The sequence below is a fragment of the Cebus imitator genome, unplaced genomic scaffold, assembly GCF_001604975.1.
Source record: "Cebus imitator isolate Cc_AM_T3 unplaced genomic scaffold, Cebus_imitator-1.0 Scaffold4, whole genome shotgun sequence".
Lineage (NCBI taxonomy): Eukaryota > Metazoa > Chordata > Mammalia > Primates > Cebidae > Cebus > Cebus imitator.
The window spans coordinates 11,630,071-11,654,477 of NW_016107319.1; the positions used below are offsets into that span (position 1 = coordinate 11,630,071).

General features: G+C 35.7%; 1 protein-coding gene across 7 annotated transcripts in view; it reads right to left on the minus strand.

Annotated features, from left to right (window-relative positions):
- SLC10A7 (solute carrier family 10 member 7) overlaps positions 1–24,407 on the minus strand; it is a 265,153-nt gene that overhangs the window by 225,268 nt on the left and 15,478 nt on the right. For 5 of the 7 annotated variants that reach the window (XM_017534819.2, XM_017534811.2, XM_017534832.2 and 2 more), the window contains exon 4: positions 21,129–21,204. In XM_017534819.2, coding sequence (XP_017390308.1) covers positions 21,129–21,204 — 76 coding nt within the window. Of the gene's footprint in view, positions 1–11,268; positions 12,392–21,128; positions 21,205–24,407 lie in introns of those variants that run through there. The other 2 variants (XM_037740621.1, XM_017534836.2) reach the window with 2 other exon arrangements.

Here is a 24,407-nt window from a genome sequence, read left to right on the forward strand (position 1 = left end):
ATGCAACAGAAAGAGAAATTTACTAATTATCTGAAGAGGAATTTTAAAATAATGATCTTAAGAAACTCAGCAAGATATAAGGGAATACAAACAGACGATTTAATGAAATCAGGAAAATAATTCATTATCTGAATAACAAATTCATAAACAGATATAAAAAATAAACAAATTTTGAAGCTGAAGACTTCAATCAATAAAATAAAAAATAAACTACAGAGCCTCGATAGCAGACTACATTGAGCAGAAGAAATAATCTGTGAAGTTGAAGAAAGAACTTTAGAAATGACTCAGTAGAAAAAATAAGAAAAAAAGGAAAAAGAGTGAAGACAGCCTATGAGACTCATGGGATGCCACTAAGCAAAGAGATTTTTGGCATTATGGGAATTCCAGAGGAGAAGAAACAGAGAATGCTAAAAACTTTCCAACCCTTGGGAGAGATACAGATATCCATATCTACGAAGCTCAAAGTTCCCAAATTGACTGAATCCACAGAAAACTTCTCCTGGGGACATTATAATCAAACTGTCAAAAGTCAAAGACAAAAACAAAACCTTAAAAGCAGCAAAAAAAGTCACACATAAGGGAGTCCCAATTTGACTACCAGTAGATTTCTGAGGAGAAACCTTATAGGCCAACAGAGAGTGGAATTATATATTCAAAGTACTGAAAGAAAAAAAAAAACTAACAACCAAGAATACTGTATCCCCAAAGCTATCTTTTCAAAAAGGAAGGAGGAAGTTTCTCATAGACAAGCAAAAGCTAAGGGAATTCATTACCACTAGACCTGTCTTACAAGAAATGCTAAAAGGAGTTCCTGAAGTGGAAATCAAATAATTACTATCATGAATACATATGAAAGTATAAAACTTCCCAGTAGAGGTAAATATAGAAACAAATCTAGAATACTCCAACACTGTAGTAATGCTGTACAAATCATACATATTTCTAGTATGAAGGATGAAGGTTAAAAGTCAAAAGAGTAAAAATAAACTAAAGCTATAATAATACACAATATTAGAAGATGTAAATTTTGAGACTAAAAACATAAATAGGGGTAAGGTAAATGGCTAAAGCTCTTGTATGTGACAGAAGTTAAATTGCTATTAGCTTATAACAGTACTTTATAAGATGTTTTATCTAAACCTCATGGTAACCATACACACAAAAAAACCCCTACATCATATATACAAACAATAAAGAGAAAGAAATCAAAGTAGAGTAACACAGAAAATGATCAAATCACAAAGGAAGACAAGAGAGGAAGAAAGGAACAAAGAACAAAACAACCAGAAAACAAGTAACAAAAGGTAATAGTAAATCCTTACCTATCTCTAATAACCTTGAATGTAAATGGATTAAATTATCTAATCAAAAAGACATAGAGAGATGATTGGATTAAAAAAAAAAAACACAGATCCAGCTACAAGCTTTCTATAAGAGATATACATAAGCTTTAAGAAGACATATAAGCTGAAAGTGAAACGATAAAAGATATTCCATATAAATGGTAACCAAAATACAGCAGGGGTAGCTATACTTATATCTGATAAAATAGACTTTGAGTCAAAAACTGTTCAAAGAGACAAAAAAGGTTAATGATAAAGGGGTCAATTCATCAAGAGGATATGACCACGGTAAATATTTACGTGCCCAACACAGGAGCCTCTAAATACATAAAGCAAGATTCAGTGAATATGAAGGGAGAAATAGATAACAATGTAATAACAGTAATGAACTTCAATACCCACTTTTAATAATGAAAAGATCAGGCCAAGGGCAGAGGCTCACATCTGTAATTCCAACATTTTGGGAGGCCAAGGCAGGAGGATCGCTTAAGGCCAGGAGCTTAAGAACAGCTTGGGCAACATAATGATACCTTGTTTCTACAAAAATATTTTTTTAAATTAGCCAGGCATGGTGGCATGTGTCTATAGTTCCAGCTACTCAGGAGGCTGAGGCAGAAGGACTGCTTGAGCCCAGGAGCTCAAGGCTGCAGTGAACTATGATCCGGCCACTTCACTCCAGCCTAGGTAATAGGCTATATGTCTATCAAACATAAAAAGAACAACATTATATAATCTCATATGTGAAATCTAAATTTTTTTTAAAAATTCCAACATATAGAGAACAAAATGATGGTTACTGGGGAAAGAACAAAGGAAGAAATGGGGAGATGTAGGTCAGTGGACACAAAGTAACAGGTATTTATGGTTTAAAAAAAAAGTCTAGAGATCTAATGTACATATGAGGACAACAGGTAATAAAATTGTACCAGATATGGGATTTATGCTATTGTAGGTAAGTATGTTTTTTTTTTTAAATAAAAGGGAAAACAAAGTTATTCCTATTACTGTTATCAGACTAGCATAAATCAGATAAAAGAGTGGGAGTTATTGAGAGGTCATCAAGATGAAAATAAGAAATTTTAAATTAGATCAATTTGAGAAAATCAAGCCCAATTTAAAAGACAGATACAAGGAATTAATTTTCTTGCAACAAATTTATTTTATTTCCTTAAATATTGAGTACTTAATAATAATATAGGCAGATCCTTCCAATGAGTTAACATTCTGTGTTGCCTTAGACAGAGTCAAATGTCAGAACCAGAACATACCATATAAAGTCAATGATTTTCTACCATCCCACCTCATTGCTTTTACCCACTGGGAAAAAAAAATGTAGAAAAGGAAGCAAAACAGTAAAACTTAGGATGACCAAACCAATTTCCTATTGTGTCTGTCTCCCAGATCAAATGGAGAATTATTTGTACAGAGTTACACAGAAGGGAGTTAAAGAAGATTATCTTATTTGACTGTGACTATAGATTTCTGAGTTATAGGTATAGCCACTCTCTGCTGACCATTTATTTCCTTGGCTTTTACAATATCCAAATAAAGCTATAGTAATTCATTTTGAGGGGACTCTGGAAGCAGGACTTTAAAGAGTAGGTAGCAACCTAGCAGAAAGTCCCAAAGGGGCATGACAGCAGCAGCAAGCTTTGGAATGGACCTTGTGGTCACAGCAAAACTAGGTCACATAGTTTGGAAAAAAATTCCTAATACGTTGGTGCTGAGGGCAGAATTCCTTAGGGAGTCCCAGTGGACCCTGGAAATGCCTACTATACAAAGAGCTGGTGTTCCAGGTAATCTCCTATCCTAAAAGACCTTCAGAGAGTATTTATTACTGCCAGAGCATACAGTCAAACTACGACAGCTTCTGGAAGAAGACACAGTATCAGAAAAGCACATATACGTCCAGGTTCAAGATTTGGAAATCCAAGAGAAAGTCTCACTCTGGGCTAAAAAACAGTTATGCCCAGAGAAAGAGACTATGATGATGACAGTAATCAGGATGGTGACAACAATACAAGGGCCAGCAGACCACGCAGGGTCCTCTAAAGAGTCTGGCAAGATGAAGACCTGGTTGGTGAAGGAATTAAAATTCACCAGAATAGATAAGGAGAGACGACGACGAAAGAAAAGGAGAGAAAAGGCAGGAAACAGCAGGTAAGAAGCTCAGAAGAAAGAGGTACAAATTTTAAAAATAAAGAGATTTTAAAAAATGAAGATTTTAAAAATCAAAGTAAAAGTAGACTGTTAATGGTATTTTGTTTTCCCAGCCTTATGAAGTAAAAAACGTGTGAAGCAACTTGAGAAAAAGAGAAAATACTAAATCGTTTTTTGGGTATCGTGATAAAACTATGGTTTTCTAAACCAAGGTGAAACATATCACATTTAACTCCTAACTTCCAAAGTAATAACACAACATCCAATAAGACAATTCAACACTCAACTAGAAACTGCAAGTCATTCAAATAAGCTCTTGAGAGCAATGATTAATTTATTACCAATTGAGCACATTCAATAGAATTTTCAATTATAATTTTTTAAATCTAGCCTTTTAATAGCAATAACATAATGTTATTTCAAAAATGTTTTGAAAATAATGTTTTGTAATTTATAAAACATGTTCACACATATTAATTTAATTATTTAACAAGCTATCTTAACCACATATTTATTGCCAGGAAATATGTTATATGACCTAGACAATAATGTGAATTCAGGGGAGAAAGTAGGTACATACCAATAAGGTTTCTAACATTGCAGTTGTTTTCCCTTTTATCTAAACAAATAAATTTTGAAAAAAATTTGTGCATGGGGTCTTGCAGTTCCAGATACCATTTTTAACATTTGTTAGAATGGGATATATTTGTGGCTGTTTTCCTGGGTGGGATTGGCTTCCTGGTAGAGTTTGGGTTCATGGTACCAAAATAGTCAGGACAAAAGTTCTTTTATGTTTGAGGTGTACAGGAAAACCTCAGTTTTGCTTACACCTTCTCATCCTACAAGGAATAGAAGTTACTGAGATGAACAGGGAGAATCCCCTGTGTCTAGGGAAATGCTAGTCTTCTCTTTTAACTCTACAACTGCCAGTGATGCAGGACACACAGGCTTGGCCTGTGCCCCTGGCCCATCCATATCACCCAGTGTTTGGTTTTCCATTTAGATTTCATTTCTATGGGGCACAGCAATGCAATAATTCTGCCACCAACTCACCTTAAGGAAGCAACCTTTCAGTCAAATTGTCAGCCAAACTGCAATTGCTTCCTCGGCCAGCCTGCTCTCCCGCTCCCAATGCAGATAATCCTGTTCCATTGACCAGGTTCCCGGAACAGAATTCATAAGCAGTACCTCCTCCACTAGACCCATTCTCTTGTATCTTTCAGCCAGTTTGGGTACCTTCACCACACAAGAGAGGCTTTTCAAAAATAATGGCCTAACCACTGTTAGAGAACTTGAAAACCTATCACTTCCAAGAGCCAACTTTCCAACCAGGACCCGTGGGCCTGACTCAAGCTCTATACACCCCCCTGCCCTCTCCTTACCTGACTTGCTCTTTTACACTCACATGCTGTTTTTATGTTTCTGCCAATTTCCCTCCCCCCATTTCATTACCAACCTCTGTGAAAACAAATCAGGTTTTGGCTTCCTTGTACCCTAGAGCTCCCCCCTTCTCAGAATATTAACTCGGTGCTCTATAAAGTACAAGTGCTCAATAATTTGTTTTCAGCTAATAGTACACGAACAGTCATCCCTCAGAAAAATATCAAGCCATCCACATTTCACGAGGAGCCAATATAAGATCTAGATCTTACATGGTTGATTTCTGGAGCTTTGTTGTTTTGCTTGAAATAATGCACAATGGGATGAAAGTGTCCTGAAGAAGGAATCCATGACTTGCCACCTGTGGGATTTTAGACAAGTCATCTCACCTCTCAATCCATATTTTCCCAACTACAAAATCATAATAATATAAAACCAGTCCTATGTACTTCCTACAATTGTATGGATGTCAAAGATAGAAAAATATAGGCCGGATATGGTAGCTCACCCCTGTAATCTCAGCATTTTAGGAAGCCGAGGTAGGAGGACTGTTTGAGCCCAGGAGGTGGAGACCAGCCTGAGCAACACAGTGACACACTTTCTCTACAATTTTTTTTTTTTTTTTAAGTAGACAGGCATAGTTGTGCCTGCCTCGAGTCCCAGCTGCTCAGGAGGCTGAGGTAGGAGGATTGCTTGAGCCCAGGTATTCAAGATCAGCCTGGGAAATAAAATGGAAATCTCTGTTTGAGCCTGGGAGGTCAAGGCTGCAGTGAGACATGATCACACCACTGTACTTCTGCCTTGGTGATAGAGTGAGACCCTGCCCCAAAAGAAAAAAAAAATGAAAATATAGGTAAAAGCATTGATAAGATATGCACAATAATTTTATTTACCGTTATAGGAGATGATCTGAAGAAATATACTCAAATATATTTTAATTCTATATATACAGTGAAACTCACATGGAGAAATCACCACTTATTTTAAATAAGGAAAATAAATTATACTTCATCATTTGTTCGGAAAAAAATATTTACTGAGCATCTCCTAATGTCTTCTAATGTGCAAATCATTTTCCCCACATGAGATATTTGCTTGACTAGATGATTTCAGATCATCCAAAATTGAGGGGGGAAAAAAACCACTAAAAGTCTCATTCAGTTACTAAGATTTCTGTGTTTGTTTTTCATCACTTAATAGATTTTAAAAATGCACAATTAGCCCTTTAGGAGTCTTTTATTTTCTTCCAGGCCTGATCAATCCTATAGAAGTCTTTTATTTCCTTCTAAGCATCTGAAGTCTTATTTCCTTCCAGGCATTATGCCAGCTATTTTGGGGGTTGCAACCACAAGGCTGTGGCTGTTAAAGCTTAGACAAAGCAGAATAGGCGTGAATAACAGAGAGAAGCAAAAATGCCACAAGATATAACCTATTAGGTATCTTGATTTTTCTATAAAAGTTTAATATAGGACAAAGTTTAACTAAAGATGAATTACTGCCTTAATAATACATATTTAAATCACTACACTTATAAAGCTAGACAAATTTCTTCAGAAATATTAATTTATTCAAATATATTTCCTGTGCTCCGATATATGCCAAATACTGCACTAGATACAGAGGATACAACTGTGAATAAGAAACACACATTCCCTGCCATCTAATGAAAGCTTCAATGAGATACACAGCCATTTTCAATAGTCTGTGCTAAATGCGCCTTGATGGGGCAGTACCACAGGGCCCTACTACAGAAAAGGGGAAAACTTCCTGAAAGAAGGCTTCCAGTATCAATACACCCATAACTTCTTAGGAATCATTAATCTGAACACAGCCTTTATTTTTTTTCCACCTAGGTGGTTCAGGCACTAAGCCTTCTGTGGATTGAGGCAGTCTGTTCTACCTCCAGTGTTAATAGAGAAAAGCAGAGAAGGGAGGGTGAGGAGCACAGGCATTGAAGCCAGAGTGCCTGAGTTGATATCTTCACTCCTCCTTGTTTGTGCTCTGTAGACAAGTTGCTTAATCTCTTTTTGTGTCAGTTTTCTCATCTGCAAATGGGGATAGTAATACCAGTCTCAAAAGATTAATGAAACTAACATATGTAAAGCACTGTGAACAAGAACTGACACATAGCACGCACTGGCTAATCTTACTATTTTGATGGCAAGAGCTTATTGTGATTGTGGTCATCCCTTACTGTGCAAGGAGTAGCAGCTCACTAAATCCACGCAGGGCAAAGAAACTGCCCACAGATTAAAAGTGCCTCCTAGAATTGTGCATCAGAACAGTCCTGAGTTATTCCATCCTTCTACTGTACTCTTTTTTTCCTTCCGGATCAGAAATTAGAAAAGTGCTAACATTGCTTCACATCTCCAAGAGGCTTTGTAAATCCTGAGACTAGGCTTTCCCCACTCAATGGTAAAATACTCCTCTACTCAGCAAACAGGCTTCTAATTTAATTAACAGCTTTCCTCTTTCTCTATTGATCCCTTTATTATCAGTTGAGCCTGAAGTTGTAAAACTTTATCGACCACAGGCAAACTGTTTCTTAAAGTAGGCTCTTTTTTTACCCTCTGATTTTTGTTTCAATATTTTATTTTTTATTAGCAAATAATTGTACATATTTATGGGGTACATATTTTGGTATGCACAATGTATAATGAGCAGATAAGGGTAATTAGCATGTCCATCATCTCATTTATTTATTTATTTTATTATCTTTGATATGTTTTCAAACACAATTTGAAAATAAATTTCTTTTCAAGGGAGCTACACAATTCTCCCAACAAAACTTTTGTATTTTTTTTGTTATCTACAAAAGGATGATGACATTAAGCCAACAGAATTCATGTCTCTCTTTATAGACTGACTGAGCATGATATATTATTTTTAAATTACACTGCCAGCTCTCATTTCTCATGCCAAAATGTAACTATGTAGCCTATCCTTAAGAGCAAATATGAAAACACTACAAAATGGTTGGCAATTAAATAATAATCAGGGAACTAGAAATATCAAACTTTAAAGGAACAAAAAGAATACATACATGCCAACAAGTGGATTGCACAAATGCCATGAGTATTCACGATGGCTTATTTTGACAAAGACAAACTGTAAACTCAAATGAGAGTTAGGTATAATCGGTCTAATGGGTTACTAGAGGGCCGCAAAAGTCCAAAGCATTTTTTGTAGAATACCATCATGCATTTAAACAAAGATTAGTGAAAATAACTATAAATAAATATTTTACCTCATGTTGTTAGTTTCCCAGGCTGTTTGTCAGAGTTAAACTACCATGGTTTGCCTATTTGATAGAAGGTGTACAATTTTCAAACCAGTGTAAACTTTTGGCAACTGTAATGAGACTGAACTTCATCATAACATCTTCTCAGGGTCTGTATTTGAAGAATCAGTAAATGAGAAACACTTAAGAATAAACTCTAAATAATTCCCACAATAGGCTCTCTTAACTGGAACTAAAATGGACTTGAATGAAGGAAAAAAATATATATGCCCAATCTAGGATATTATTTAATTCTATTCTCTCTTTATTTTAGTACAGTAAATACATGAAAGGATCCTGGAAAGAGAGATGGAGAACCTACAGTTGTGGATATTACTTCAACCACAATATTACTAGGAGGAAACTGGATTATTCTCCAGCTTCTCCAGGCCCTTGTTTTTTTTTTTTTTTTTTTACCATTTTTATTAAGGCTACTCCTACACTGCATTAAAAAGATACAAAGGAAAAGTAGTTCCCACAAAGAAAATTCAGACTGGGGAGCTAAATATATGCAAAAAATATATGATTAAGGGTAAGTGTCACATCATAAGTACAAACAAAGTATTGTGAAAGGAAGAAAAAACTAACTTTGACTGGGCATCTTCAACAGCTTTTTGAGAGGAACACTATATTTGAGCTGGGCCTCGACTAATGGGAAAGGCTTCAGCGACTAGATATGGGGGATGAGAAGGTCTTTATTATAGGAGCTGACACAGATCAGGTGAGCTGACCACAAGCAGCAGAAGAATTCAGCAGAAAACGAAGTCCTCGAAAGTCCCTGGAGACCAAAATCAAAGGAACTGTCTGCAAGTAATAGGTGGCCAGATATCCCCAGGAGCATATGCTAAAGGCAAAAAAGTTTGTCAAGAGAAACAAAGGAGCTGACTCAAGAGGAAATATGAATGTCAGATACACTTTAGAGTTTAGGATAATGTTTTTCAAGCTCTGGTCACAAAATAAATTTAGTGATTGGTATTATTTTTCCAAAATTGGAGAGAAGAAAAGCAAAAAGGAGAGAAATGGGAGAAAAGGAGAGGGAAAGAAAGAAGAAAGAGTGATTACACATAGAGTAACTATATTTTGGAAAACTTTTCAGTTTCTGCCTGTTCATTGTATGGAAGGAAAGGAAGGAAGGAGAGAAGGCCAGCCAGCCTTCATTCAGAGGGTCTTCAAGGCCAATATCTTGACACTTGATTAGAGTGCAGCTCAGTCCACTCAATATATTCAAACCATTTGTTTGTATCCAAGTGTTCTTGGCCATGAATAACATGCTTGAAAATCACATTGCACTAAGCAGGATATTAGATACTTAGAAAACATAACCTGATGACTTGGTAATGTAAGTAAAGTTTAACAGAATCAGTTCTAAAGTTTGTAGCAATGCAATACAGATTAAACCTGACTCCTTTGGCCTATACACTGTCCATATATATATATATATATATATATATATTTTTTTTTTTTTTTTTTTTTGAGATACGATCTCACTCTTTCACCCAGGCTGGAGTGTGTTGGCAGGATCTTGGCTCACTACAACCTCCACCTCCCCAATACAACCGATCCTCCCACTTCAAGCTCCCAAGAAGCTGGAACCACAAGCGTATATCACCATGACCAGCTAAATGTTTTTGTATTTTCTTGAAGAGATGGGGTTTCCCCATGTCACCCAAGCTGGTCTGGAACTCCTGAGCTCAAGCAATCCAGCTGCCTTGGCCTCCCAAAATGCTGGAATTTCAGGTGTGGGCCACCACGCCCAGCCAGCCATGTTCTTAATAAACAGCCTGATAGATGCCAAACATCTTAATATAAAAAGAGAATAAGTTGAGAAAGTATCAAGATCTATATTTAATGCAATAAAAATAGATCATATTTCACCAAAAAGCAAACAGTTTAAAGTGACAGAATATCTCCTCTCATTTACATGGGTCTAATGTTTTCTTCCAGAAAATATTTTCATCTAAAACAACCATGCCTACATACAATTGATTAAAAAGCTGAAGAAAAGACTACCCAAGATCACAGAGCTAGTTAGGGATGAAGCCAAAAGAAGAAGTTAAGTCTTCTTAGGTTTAATTTATTGACATTTTCATAACTCCATGATTTAGTAAATATTGAGAATAAGTCTTCTATTTTCAAGAATAACAACTTCATAAAAGCACACAAATACTCCTCTAAAAGGCACATGCCCAGAATTTGGAAATAAAGGTAAAAATAATCAAATTCTCTATAATAAGATGCAAAAATATAAAAATTAATTAGATTAGAGTAGCTAAAAGAAAAGTTAGAAGTGTGTTATTGCTTAGATTAGTGCCTCTCTAAAAAGGAAGTCTAATATTTAAAATATAACTAATCAAAATAAACCAAATTATCAAAAAATGTTTTGCTAGTCATCATACATACAGATATTCTGATACTGAACAAGGAGAATTCGGTTGATAACACATTTTTAATGTTTATATAGAACTGTTTAAGAGAGATATGATACCTGATTGGTTTTGTGGCTTTTGTTTTGTTTTGTTTTTTGCAGTTCATTGGAATGGAGCTAGGATGCTTTTCCAGACTTTACTGTTTCAGAGAAACATCCTATAAATCTGTTCAGTACCCTTTATCTAGTTCTGAACTCTCAAAGTAATCTTTCAATTACTAATTTGGCTCCCCAAAGGGGAGCTATTTAATTCCCAAAGGGGCTATCTTGGGGATATCAGGTTATAACAGAAAATACTTACACAAAAAAGTAACTGGCCGGGCATGGTGGCTCACACCTGTAATCCCAACACTTTGGGAGGCTGAGGCAGGCGAATCATGAGGTTAAGAGTTCGAGACCGAACTGGCCAACATAGTGTAACCCCATCTCTACTAAAAATACAAAAAATTAGCTGGGTGTGGTGGTATGTGCCTGTAATCCCAGGTACTTGGGAGGCTGAGGCAGGAGAACTGTGTGAACCGGGGAGGCGGAGGTTGTAGTGAGCCCAGATCTTGTCACTGCACTCCAGCCCAGGTGACAGTGTGAGACTCCATCTCCAAAAAAAAAAAAAAAAAAAAAACTGAAGACCTATAATGTAAACTAATAAACTGAAATTATCCAGTTTATTAAGTTTATTTAAATACAAATCATCTTATGCTGCAATTTATTGCTTATCTGTTTTACATCTCTTACTGAACTGAAAATTCTATAAATGTACTATGTATATACAGCAAGCTATTGTAAGCACTCAACATGCTTTTGAATAAATGAAGTGAATAAATGAGCAAACTTAGAAGATTAAGTTCTTGTGACAGCAATAATATTGACTCAGAAAACCCAGTTATTTCATCAGTGACAAACCTCTGCAATGATGATAATGCTGATGCTTACTTGATGTGTTCCCTTACATCAAAAAAGCAATCATATGAAATGAGAATGCAAATATTATTGCTCCTGGATGAGAAAACCAAAAGACGGTGAGGTCCAGGACTTACTGAGACCACTAAGTTAGTAATAGTAAAATTAAGCACATACTTTGATTCCAAGGCAGGGTATTCTGTGCTCAAGGTCAGACGGCCTATCAGCAAAGGTGGTAATATAGTGCCACAGCATGTTAAACTAGAGTTATGTAAATACTTCTCCCCAAGAACAGGACTGGCCCTAACGTCTGAGGCATAATCAAACCTAAAGATGGGGGTCATATGGCTTTAGCTATGTAGAGAAGAAAAATTCAGAAACAGGAATCTAGCAGGGCTAACACTGTGTTAGATTAGATCTCTCAAAGACACCATTGGGATAGAAAAGGAACCAGACAAGAAGAAAATAAGAAGTGATGAGAGGTGTGGAAAGAAAATCAGGAGAGATGAGCATCAGGGAAGCAGAAGGAATCTGGAGATGAGTGACTAAGGTATCAGTCATGGAGGATAAGAACTGAGAACTGGCCACTGGGATTGGTAACTAGAAATCACTGCTAACCTATTAAAAGGGCCCTTTTGGTTAGAGAGTAAAAATGAAGACAATTTGCAGGTCACCAGGGTTAAATGAGAAAATTCTAAGTTACACAAAAATCTAGGGAAATCTAGGTACATTTTACAAGTTTTATAGAAGCTTAAAACAAACACAGTCAACTCTTTCTACCTCCTAAGAACTCTCGCCCAATCTGGAAGATAAGACTGATACCAAGAGGTAGATACAGCCGAGGCGGGAGGATCACACGGTCAAGAGATCGAGACCATCCTGGCCAACAAGGTGAAACCCCGTCTCTACTAAAGATACAAAAATTAGCTAGGCATGGTGGCGTGCGCCTACTCAGGAGGCTAAGGCACGAGAATTGCTTGAACCCGGGAGGCAGAGGCTGCAGTGAGCCGAGATTGTGCCACTGCACTACAGCTTGGCGCCTGGCGACGACGTGAGACTCTGTCTCAAAAAAAAAAAAAAGGTAGATACAGTAGAAGAGCAGAGACAGAATTTCTTGCTGCTGCTGTTGTTACTTCTGTTCTTTCATCTGTCAAAGAGGGAAAAGTAGCTGTTACTACTTCTCAGAAAGCACACCAGTCGGGAGGCTAAAAAATATACATCTGCCTGCTTGCAAGAAGGCTCAATGCTGACAATGATTTTCATACATAAGATTCCTCCAGGATGCCATTAGCCTTCTACTACAAGCCAAAGCAGTAACCCCATTTAACAGAAAAGAAAGGCAAGGAATAGAAAGGCTAAGTAATTGCTAAAGCAGAGAAAGTGACTGACAGATCAGATTTCCTTTTCACTCCTAGCCCTCTCTGCTGATTAGATCTACTCTAACTGCCTTTATAAATGTTTCAGTGAATCTTATCTTAATGCATTGGATTAGCAAGACCAACTCCCCACAGATAATGCAAAATAACCCTGAAATGTTTCATGCCTCACTCATGAGTCAGAAATTGAACTTTCAGTCTCCATTTGGATTGTGATGATCTTGATCTTTCACCTTTAGCAAAAATCTCATAGCTATACTTTTAAAGTTAGTAATGAGTGCTTCATTTGCTTTCCAAGCAGATAGAAAACCTTTTTTAAATACACTCAGACTTCCATGACCTTCATCTATGACTTAAAGATTTCACCACATGTAATAATTTTCTTTGCTCAGGAGACATTCTTAAATTGTCTTTGAAGAGATTTCAGCACCAGCCTCATTGATGAAAGTAAACACACACACACACACACGCACACACATGCATATGCACACACACGCACATGCACACACACATATACATACTTGTTATCTTTCTTTTATACCCCAAATCAAAATGTTTCTTTAAAATGTATTTGGAATTCGGCATGACTATCAAAAGATTCTAAAATCCTTCAACCTGCTAACTAAAATATAATAAAATGCCAGCTAAATATGCTTGCATTAAAAGAAGCACACTGTTTTAATACTAGACTAGGCAAGACCACAGCCTAATGCTTCAAGTAGCAAACACAGTCTAGATCCCTAACCTGAAGTTCTGGCTGTCCCACACAGCAGGGTGGAGCTGACCTCACTCATTTTGTTTTTTTCGACACTAAAATGGAAAACAATAATTTAATAATAAAGGTCACTCTAAAACTATTCCACCATTTGCCTATTTTGGCGAAGCTTATAACATGAAGTAGAAATTCTGAATACTGTAATATCACATTAAATGTAAGCTTCTCAAAGTCAGGCACCAGATTGTCAGGTCTCAGAACACAATACCCTAAAGCATGGTGCGTTGGCATACTGAGTACTTTTGAGCTGAGAGAGACAAGAGGTCCTCAAAAGCAAGATGGTCTCCCTAACCTTCTCCTGCCCTCGTCTCCTGTCCCTCTTTCTCTTACCTCTGAATGGATCATAGAAACTAGAATTCCTCTCCCACTAGGTGGATCATAGATAGCAGAAAGGTCACTCTGACTTCTTCCCTTCTCCCCTGAAGATCCTCATGTGATGGGTGTCCTGTCTCACACTCAGGGGAAAACATATCTTACACAGAAAAGAATCTGAATCACCCATGTCACCTAAAATGCTGGGTAAGTAAATTTGTTATGCTTTTCTCTTGTTAATGTGTCATTTGTTATAGGGATGTCAGCTATGACCCTTGTTATGGGTGAGCAAAAGATTACTTTATCTCCCCTGTAAGATCTTATTATCCGTATTATTCTCTATGGTAGAAAACGGGGTCTGAAAGTTGATGCTTAACAACTGATTGAATACTATATTCTATTTCTAAAGCTGAATGGTGGACATAGAAGCACATATTGCGCTTTAAACTGTGTAAATGTGTTGTACACACTTTTTATAGCTATGATAGATTTCATAATTTTAAAAAGAAGGAGATTCTTGAGACCCATCCACTAAATATTCTGATTCAATACATCTAGGGTAGCTATAAAGAATTTAAGTTTACTTTTCTATTCTTTCAGGTAATGCCAGTGCAAGTGATCCCTGAAATCCATTTTAAGAAACAAGCAATCAAAAAACCACAAATAAACATAAATAACATGCCTATAGTCAGTGCACTGCTCCTAGTGGTAAATGAGCCTATTTTCATGGTTTGAATTACCAGACTTGGTTTTAAACACAGAAAACCTAGAGTTTAAATATTACTCACAGATCTGACTGAAGACTCCTTCCTAACTTGCCCTAACTTTTATCTAAGATGATTCTTAATGCTTTTCTTTTTCTTTTTTCCTTCAGGTATTTGAAGGCAGACATTCCTTAATTATATTTCTCTTCTACTTGTTTTAACATCTATGCTCTCAAAATTTTGCAATTATATAGCTTTGCAACTTTACTTGGAAGTTAAGACTTCATATTCACTCCACATTAGGCAATGGCTGTTAGCTGAATTCCTCCTTTTCTCAGCATGCAAAAGAAGCAATATGGAGATAAAACAAGACAATGCCTCTTTCCCAAACCCTACCTTTCTTGCTTTTTCACTAAACACCAGTATAAATAATAGAGAAATGAAATATTTCTACAACACTATGAAAACCACATAACTCCCTCTCCAAACATAGGGAATAATTTTCTAGTTTCTTTAAAAAAATCTTTTTCTTGTATAAAAAAAAATCTCTGTGATAGTTATTGTAAGGCAGAAGTAACTCGAATTTAAATACAATGATTCTCTTAGCAAGTCTCATCAGGTTTAAAACCTGTGTAAGGCTTTCGGAGGGAAAATCTTCAAATTTTTTTTATCACAGAATCTTATATTTAGAACAGAAACTTAAACGAAACAAACATATATAGTTTTAAACAATGAATAAGTGTTTCCCTTCCAAGTCAAAATAAAATATAAAACATTCTGATTATCTTATTTTTGGCAATAAATTTAGGATTGACCAACTTTCATTACTTTTTTTTTTTTTTTTTAATCTTGGCTCACTGCAATCTCCGCTTCATGGGTTCGAGCAATTCTTCTGCCTCAGCCTCTCTAGTAGCTGGGATTACAGGCATGTGCCACCACACTCAGCTAATTTTTGTATTTTTAGTAGAGATAAGGTTTCCCCATGTTGACCAGGCTGGTCTCAAACTCCTGACCTCAGATGATTTCCCCCGCCTTGGCCTCCCAAAGTGCTGAGATTACAGGTATGAGCCATCATACCCAGACTTATTACGTTTTCTATTACCTAAAAAGGAACTACAACTGCATGCACACTCACATACACACAACCACAATCACCACCAGCTGGACCATGATAAAGCACACTCTATAATTTTGTAATTTTGAAAACTTATGTTTAAAATATTCAAATGAATAAATAACAATCACAAATAAGAAGCTGAACGTGTATCTAGTATTTAAATAAAAATGGTTTAAAATGTAAAAGCCACAAAAAAAGACTGTTAGTCAGCTTTACTACTAAACAGTCTCATTTGTCTACCTGAGAAATATACTGGCATTTCAGTGTATGTATATACATCGCTATGCACATACATTGAGTTCCTTCTCTGCTAAAAGTTATTATAAATTCTAGTTGGCTTACTGAAACAAAAACCTAAGTTTTAAGAACAGATTTCTATTAACTAACAAAAAGTAATAAAGTTACTTCTTGCCAAAGTACAACCCATGACAAGATATTCTGGTACAACAATTTTACTGAAAATCATTTAAAATGAAAGGTGTGCAAGTAACAGAAACAAATTTCCTCCTAAGGTCTACAACAACTTTGCAAAATAAAAATAATCATTTCAAATGACACCATTACAAATGCATACATTCCCAAATCATTAAAAACAAATATGGTATACAATCATACACTTTATTTAGTACATGAGAGTACATATTAAACATGTATATATTACATATAAAGAAATATATAAATATATATGAGTATAAACTAAATGTGAAAAAGGCGATAACACAAAATCCTGAAGGAAAACATTTTCATTTATCATAAACACCGTGAAGAACCGTTTGCAAAGACAATGCAACACAGAAATATGCCACAAGCAATTCTATTGCTGTGTTAAAACCTATGTGGGTACAGAGCTGCTACATGTAAGTCAGAGCAGGGAATCACAGAAAAGCAGAACCAGGGTCCTCATCAAATGGTAGGTGACAGTGGGCCCAGCTTCTGGACCTTTTCATTACATGCATCAACAAATTAACTGTCCATCCTTAGATTACATTCTTTCCAATGTATTATATAAAAGATTAACCTTCTTTCATATTTACTTCAATAAAAATCTACATTCACTTATCTAGTAACATTATTTCAGAAAAATATTAAACTTTTCAACTACCTTTTCTTGCAGATCATTTTCTCGTACAATCTGGTGAAAATATGAAATAGTCTACTCATAAGAAGATAGGACCAAACTGTACTATGAAAACTTCATTTCTGAAGCTTGATATTGAAGATTTATGAAAAATTGTATCTAATACCTCTGGTCTACAAAAATGTTTGATAATCATGAAGCTACATAATATAAACATTTAAAGAAATGGACTAACACTTTTAGAAAACAAAGGAGATATTTCTGAATTCAACATTATTGATAAGCAACATTAATGTAAACAATTTATCTATTGAGGGAATAAACATGGAAGTAGACTTTAGAAGAATCTAATGCTGTATGTTACTGTTAAGGATATGGATGAAATGTGAACTTCGGCCAAAAGTTGAGAACAAAAAGGTTTTTTGGCCTCTTAAATCAATTTAGCCTACACACCTCTTAATGGAATTACATTAGATAAATCGTATTTATCTCTAATCACAATAGAAAGAAAACCACAGTGCATACTAGTCTAAAACTCCTATACCTCCTGTATCTCACTAATTATATGGCAAATGGAAATAACTACCTGACATAATGAAATCTTTGGTTAAATCCAGCTATCTGCCAATTTCATTCCTACACTAAGAAGCTAAATGTGCCTTTGAGAAAACACACAACCACAATGCTTGGCTTCATTTTCAATGTATGTCTACGCATTTCAGCTGGCTCCTTAGTCCAGCCTAGCAGTCCTGCCGTACTCTGAAGTTAACTCACTCTCATCTACATGGCAATTGCACACTTTCTCCTCCCTTTTGAAACATCAGTACTACCCACCTCAACATCATTCTCATTAAAAGAGACCAAGTGCACCCCCTTCTACCCATCTACACACATCCATATCCACATACTCTGCCATCCCTTCTGTTATAAATAAACAGCCCAAGGTCCTACTGAAAGTCATACAACTAAATACCATTCTCTCTCATTTGATTAAATATATTACTCTAGCATACACACTCTCTCTTATATCAATAGTTTCCTCTCTACTGTACCATTCTCATCATGATACATACATGCTGTTATTTCTACATTAAAAAAATTTCTACCCCACATCCCCTCTTAATACAGCCTCCCTTTCCCCTTTCATCACAGAGAACCTCAAAGCAGTTAACTCTACTTCTATCTCTAATTCTGCTCTTCCCACTTTTTTCTTGAGCCCACTCCAAATAAGCTTTTGTCCCAATGCTCCACCAAAACCACTCTGGTCAGGCTGCCAATAACTCCATGTAGCATAATTCAGTGGTTAATCTTCAGAATTTACCTTACACAACTTATATCAGCATTATTTTACACAGCGAACCAGACCCTCCTCCTCAAATGCTTTTTCACATGGCTTCCAGGACACCTGGCTTCACTGACACAGTGCTCCCCTGTTTTTCCTACTCTCACTATTGATGCTTTTCTCCATTGCCTTTGCTGCTTATTCTTCATTCCCTTGATCTCTTAATGTTGGAGTGATCCAGGGCTCTATCCTTGAACCTCTTCTCTTTTTTATATCTATGCTCTCTCTCCAAATAATCTCATCCAATTATGGCTTTAAATACATTTATCCACTGATGATTCCCCAATTTATATCTTTAGTTCAGACCACTCCCTAAACTACCAATTCTAATATCCCTAATTCTTTAGCATTTCCACTTGGATATATATGTTGGGCATCTTAATCCATCAAAAACCCAAACTCTTGATCTAAACCCATATGGCTGACATTACAAGTGTTCACTAATGTCCAGTTCCCTTCTCTGTCGGGGCACATAAATGACAACACATGGCAAGACCATAAGACTTATTCTGGCCAATTAATGTGAGCAGCACTGCCATGTATCACTGTCAGCCTGGGCAGTGGAAAGCCCATTTGTGGTTCTCCAATCTTTCTCTCTGCTGTGGCAACTGAAAATATTGTGTGTTCCATCCAGGAGGTAGACCTACAAAACGGTAGAGCCTCCAATCAATCTGGAATCTTGCAAAAGACCTTCCCACTGACCCACATGGGACAGGTACCTTGAACAAGAAATCAATGTATATTTTTAACCACTCAGATTTTGCAGTTCTTAGTGATCCCAGAATAGCCTAGCCTCTGTAGGCTAAGACTCCCCAAACCTGTTCTCACATAGCATACTTCTCCATATCAACAACCTTATCCTTTCAGTTGCTCAACCAAAAACCTTAAAGTCATTCTTGACCCCTCTTTTTCTCTTACACCCAACATCTAATTCATCAGCATATCCTGTACCTTCAAAATATATCTAGAATCCAATCACCTTTACTGCCTCCACTACCATCCTGCTCTTCAAAACACACTGGTAAAAAACAATAAGACAAGTCACAGACTAGGAAAAAATATTGACAAAGCAAATATCTGATGAAAGATTTATATCCAAAATATATAGAATTCTAAATGGTCATCAATAAGTAAACAAACCACCCAATTTAAAAAAAATGAACAAAAGAGTTAACAGACATTCCACCAAAGACATATGAATAGCAAATCAACACATGAAAAGATACTTGATATCACTGGGAATACAAATTAAATTAGAAGCACAATGAGATATCACTATACCATATTAGAATGGGAAAAATTAAAAACACTGAAAATATAGTACCAAATGTTAACTAGGATGTAGAGCACTGGAACTCTCATTCACTACTGGTTGGAATGTAAAACTGTGTAACCGCTTTAAAACATAGTCTGGTAATTTCTTTAAAAGTTAAACATACATATTTAGTAAAAGAACACTTGTATATTGATAGAAATGGTTTACATCAGAAGCTATTTATAGGAAACTTATAACTATTTGTAGATGATTCTTCCTTGGTTGAAAAGTACTAAAACTTACACCTATCGGATGATATACCCATTCCACTCCTAGGTATTCCCAAGGAAATGAGGGTAATATTATATATAAACTTCAGATTTCTACATGAATACTCATAGCCAAAAATTAGAAACTGCCCAAATTTCCATCAACAGGTGAATGGATAAACAATTTGTAGTATATCTATACCAAACACTACTTCTCAGCAATAAAAGTTACTGAATTATTAACGAACACAACATAGATGAATCTCAAAATAAGTATGCTTAGTTAAAAAAAAAAGAAAAGATTAGAAAAAAAAGCACACACTGTATGATTCCATTGCACAAAACTCTAAAAAATGCAAACTAATCTATAGTGACAGAGAGCAGATCAGTGGTTGCCTAGGGAAGCCTGGGAAGAGGGGTGTTGAGGACAGAAGGAAGGAATGTCAAAGGGATGTAGGAAACTCTTTGAGGATGTATATATGGAGATGGATATACATATGGATATGTTCACTATCTTGATTGTGATGATAGTTTCACAAATGTACACATATGTCAAAACATTAAACTGTTTATGTTTATACAGTTTGTTATATGTCAATGATACTTCCAGAAACCTGTTTTCAAAAAGAATGTAGCAGGTATTCAATATTTTTGGAAAGCATAAAGTGGATGGAAATGAAATAGATGTTGAAAGCAGAATCCTAAGAATGAACTGAAGTAGAAACCCATTATATCTTCCCTCCTTTAATAGCATATTTTTTTCTAAATGAGAGAATATAACTAGAAAAGAAGAAATAAGCTATCACAAATGAATGTCCCTCAGTATACAGTTGTAGGGCCTTTCAACCAAGGAAGAATCCCCTATAAGAAGCTTCTGCATTAGACAATTGCTACCCCAATATACAAATACAATTAATGTGTCACAGTCCCCTAGCAGTTGAATAATCTCTTTGAATTAATCTAAGAAACCTAGCCTAATTTCTTCTTTTTATGTCATCTTCATTTGTCATTAAACATATTGAACTTTTTCCCCATCAATTTAGTTTGTTGAAAAATTTTTAAGAATGTAGGAATAGCCATACTAGATGTCTCCAGTCTGTGAATCTTGGATGAAAAATGCCTTTCCCAGGTTTTCTCTGTCCTTTGTCTCCCAATTTTCCACTGAGATAAAAGAAAAATCACCATCTCTATGTCACTCATCTCCCTTCCTCTTTCCTTTGAAATCCGAAATTCCACCCATCATAATCAATTTTATCATCATGCTAGTATGTGAGTACATCCCCTTATTTCACAAGCTGCTATGGCTAGGAGTCTTCGGCAACATCACCCCTTCATGTTCAAAACTATGATATAATTTTGAAATAAAAGCACAGCATGCACTTATGTTTAAATAAGTTAGGCCCATGACTCACCTCATTTCCACCAACTGCCTTGGTTAAAATCACTGCAGAAGACACAGGTGGAGGCATGCAACCTACTGTCTGCAAACTGAAAAATAAAAGAAAATCCAACTATAAATAGTTTTTTAAAAATCCTAGACAGCTTTCACTACATTCATTCTAAAATAGCAGAGCTGAGCAAATGAAAATAAGAGCATATTTATTGATGCACAAGTCCTGTTGAGTTTAGACAATTCTACGCAATGCAATGTGCTTACAAGATGCTGCAAATGTACAGGTTCTAATCTCTTATGACCTTCCATAGGCTTGAGTGAGTCTATTTTAAGTTATTTAAGCCCTTATCATACAATTCAAAAAGCAGTCAAGGAATAGTGAGTGCAGTCATTGAAAAATAACCAAAATAGCTAATCATTTGGTAAGTGTATGTAATCTTAGGTTATTTTTAGGTAAAGTAAAAAATACTTACCCCACATTTTTTTGTAGAAAGTCTCTTGGTAAACTAAACCTTCAAAACCACTTCCAAAGTTCAAAAATACTTAACAAGACACAAGCTTATATCTTTGGATTACTTTCTATAAAACGGCAGTTTTCGAAATTTAATCTCATAAAAGATATTTTAATATTGTAATAACATTATAGAAACAGGCATGACACAATCATACACTTCTTGCATTCAGATTCTGTAGTAAATTCTAGTATCTATTCTCAATTTGGTTTTTATTAAATTATGTGCACATGCCTAAGATCATGACAGGTCTTTTCTCTTAGTTTAGGACAGAAAATAAATTGCATAACAAGCAAATGAAACTATGAGTAGTAAACTTAAGTACTATAATTTTTTTAATTATTTCAAAAGTCATATAGAATATACCTTCTGAAGAGAACAAGTAGCTGGTCTAAGTGGAAACTGTATATAGGGCATAGAAGACACAGAGTATCTGACTTAGATTTTGAATGAGTATGATTAAAGGTTACAGTTGGCCATTCAACAACACAGATTTGAACTGAGAGGGCGTACTTATACATGAATTTCTTCTGCCTCTGCCACCCTTGAGACAGCAAGACCTATTCCTCTTCTTTAATCCATTCAATGCAAAGATGACAAAAATGAAGACCTATATAATGATCCATTTCCACTTAACGAAGAGTAAATATATTTTTCTTCCTTATAATTTAAATAGGTTTCTTTTCTCTAGCTTAATTGTAAGAATATAATCAGAATGAAGTTAAGTAACTCACAAAGCCACCTATCTGGGGTAAAACTTTCATGGGTCAAAGACTTACCTAGGCCTCTCACTTCAGCCTCTCTATCTCCCCTACCCCCAATACTAGGACAGATCCTCTCAGGCATTTTCAATCTTTCTAGCTTTCTCATCCCTCCTCTTCTGGCCCCTTCCCTTCTATGTACAAAAAAGCAAAATTCTCATATCTTTAAAAAGACAAAAATTTTGCTTGAAACCAGGAGGTGGAGGTTGCAGTGAGCCAAGATCACACCACTGCGTTCCAGCTGGGTGACAGAGCAAGACGCCATCTCAAAAAAAAAAAAAAAAGACAAAAATTTGCCAACTATATGTTGAATACATATATCTTCTATGGGTAAAATCCTACAGGAAGGAATTATAAGAAAGAAGTAAAAACATTATTCCTGCCTTCAAGGAGCCAGAAGAGTCAATGCACAAATGTAGATAACTAATAGCAAAATGAGTGGTGCCGCCTCCTCAAGATACACCTACTTTTCTCACTGTGACTCATTTTTGACCTTTAAAAAGTACCTGCCTCCATGGCCCCACTGATCATTCTCTTTTTACTTCTCTGAAATGAGACTTCTGCCCTCTCTACTAGTAACTGTAACCTTAAAGTAACCAGGAATCTCTAAATCACCAAATCTGGCCTCTTTTTCCCCATATTCATTCTGCTTACATTCTTACTTCTCAGAGCACTTTAATATTTAGCTTCCATCTTTTAAACCAGCCCATTCTGGGTTGTTTGTTGGTGGTGGTGGGTGGTGGTGTGTTTTTTTGTTTGTTTGTTTTTGCTGCCTCTCCTGCCATCTTTTCAGTCTTATTTTCAATCTGTAGGAACACTTTCAAGTTTATATTTTTTAGCCCTAACTACAGTTCCCAAATTTGTAGCTGCCTATGACTGCCACCTTAAACTAAGCATGTCTAATATTGTATTTGTATATTTGTTTGCCAAGTTTATTGAGATATAATTGACAAGAGAATATTGTATAAATTTATGGCATATAACATGATGTTTTGACATATATATATATATACACTGTGAAATTATTACCACAATCCAACCAATTAATGTATATATCTACTCTCTTAGCAGTTTTCTAGTTTATGTTATTAACTCTAGTCACCATGCTACAGCATGCTACAGATCTCCGGAATGAATTCATATATTTTCTAAAAAATAAACTTCTCCTCTGAATTTACATATTTTTTGGTCAACGGGACCATTTTTTTCATAATAATCCAGTTTGAAACTTTGAAGTTATACATGACTTCACTTGCTCCTCAAAAATCAATCTGTCACCACAACTAACTTTCCATTCTCCTCCATGACTATTGCCAGCGTCCCTGTCCAGATGCTTCTCAACTAATCTGGACACTTACAAAGGCCTGTTCAATGTTCTCCCTACCTCACTCTGTCCCTTTACTATGCCACATAAGGAGCATGTGCTCAGAATATCTTTATTTCATCAGCTTAAATATGATTCTGCAACCCCTTCAAGTTAACATACTAAGTATATACTTTCAAATTAGGGAGGAGAAGGGAAAAATCCCTAAGCTAGGAAGAGCTTTCTCTAAATCAATTAGGGTAAGTGAACTCCTAAAGTTCAACATCTTGAAGTCAAAATTATTTGTATTATTTAGCACATTGAGATTACAAGCTGTCCGATTAATCTTCCTTTGTAGCCACTTTTTAACACGTTGTTATTCGCTTGTTTAGCATTTTTAACAGCTCTCTCTCCATCATCTATAGCTTCAAATGCAAACCCCTCAGCTCAGTAGTTCAGGTCTTCTGCAAGCTGACCCTATGGAAACGTTTTATCTTTGTATCCTATTAACGTCTCATTTTTGAAATCTCTAAAAGTATCCAGCTTTTGATGAACTACTTAACTACTTATTCTTTAACTGATCACACCACTCATCTGACAAATCACATGGTGCCCCATTTTGGTGATTACTAGGTTATATATATATATATACACACACACACACACACACACACACAAATATATATATATATATATATATATATATATATATATATATATAT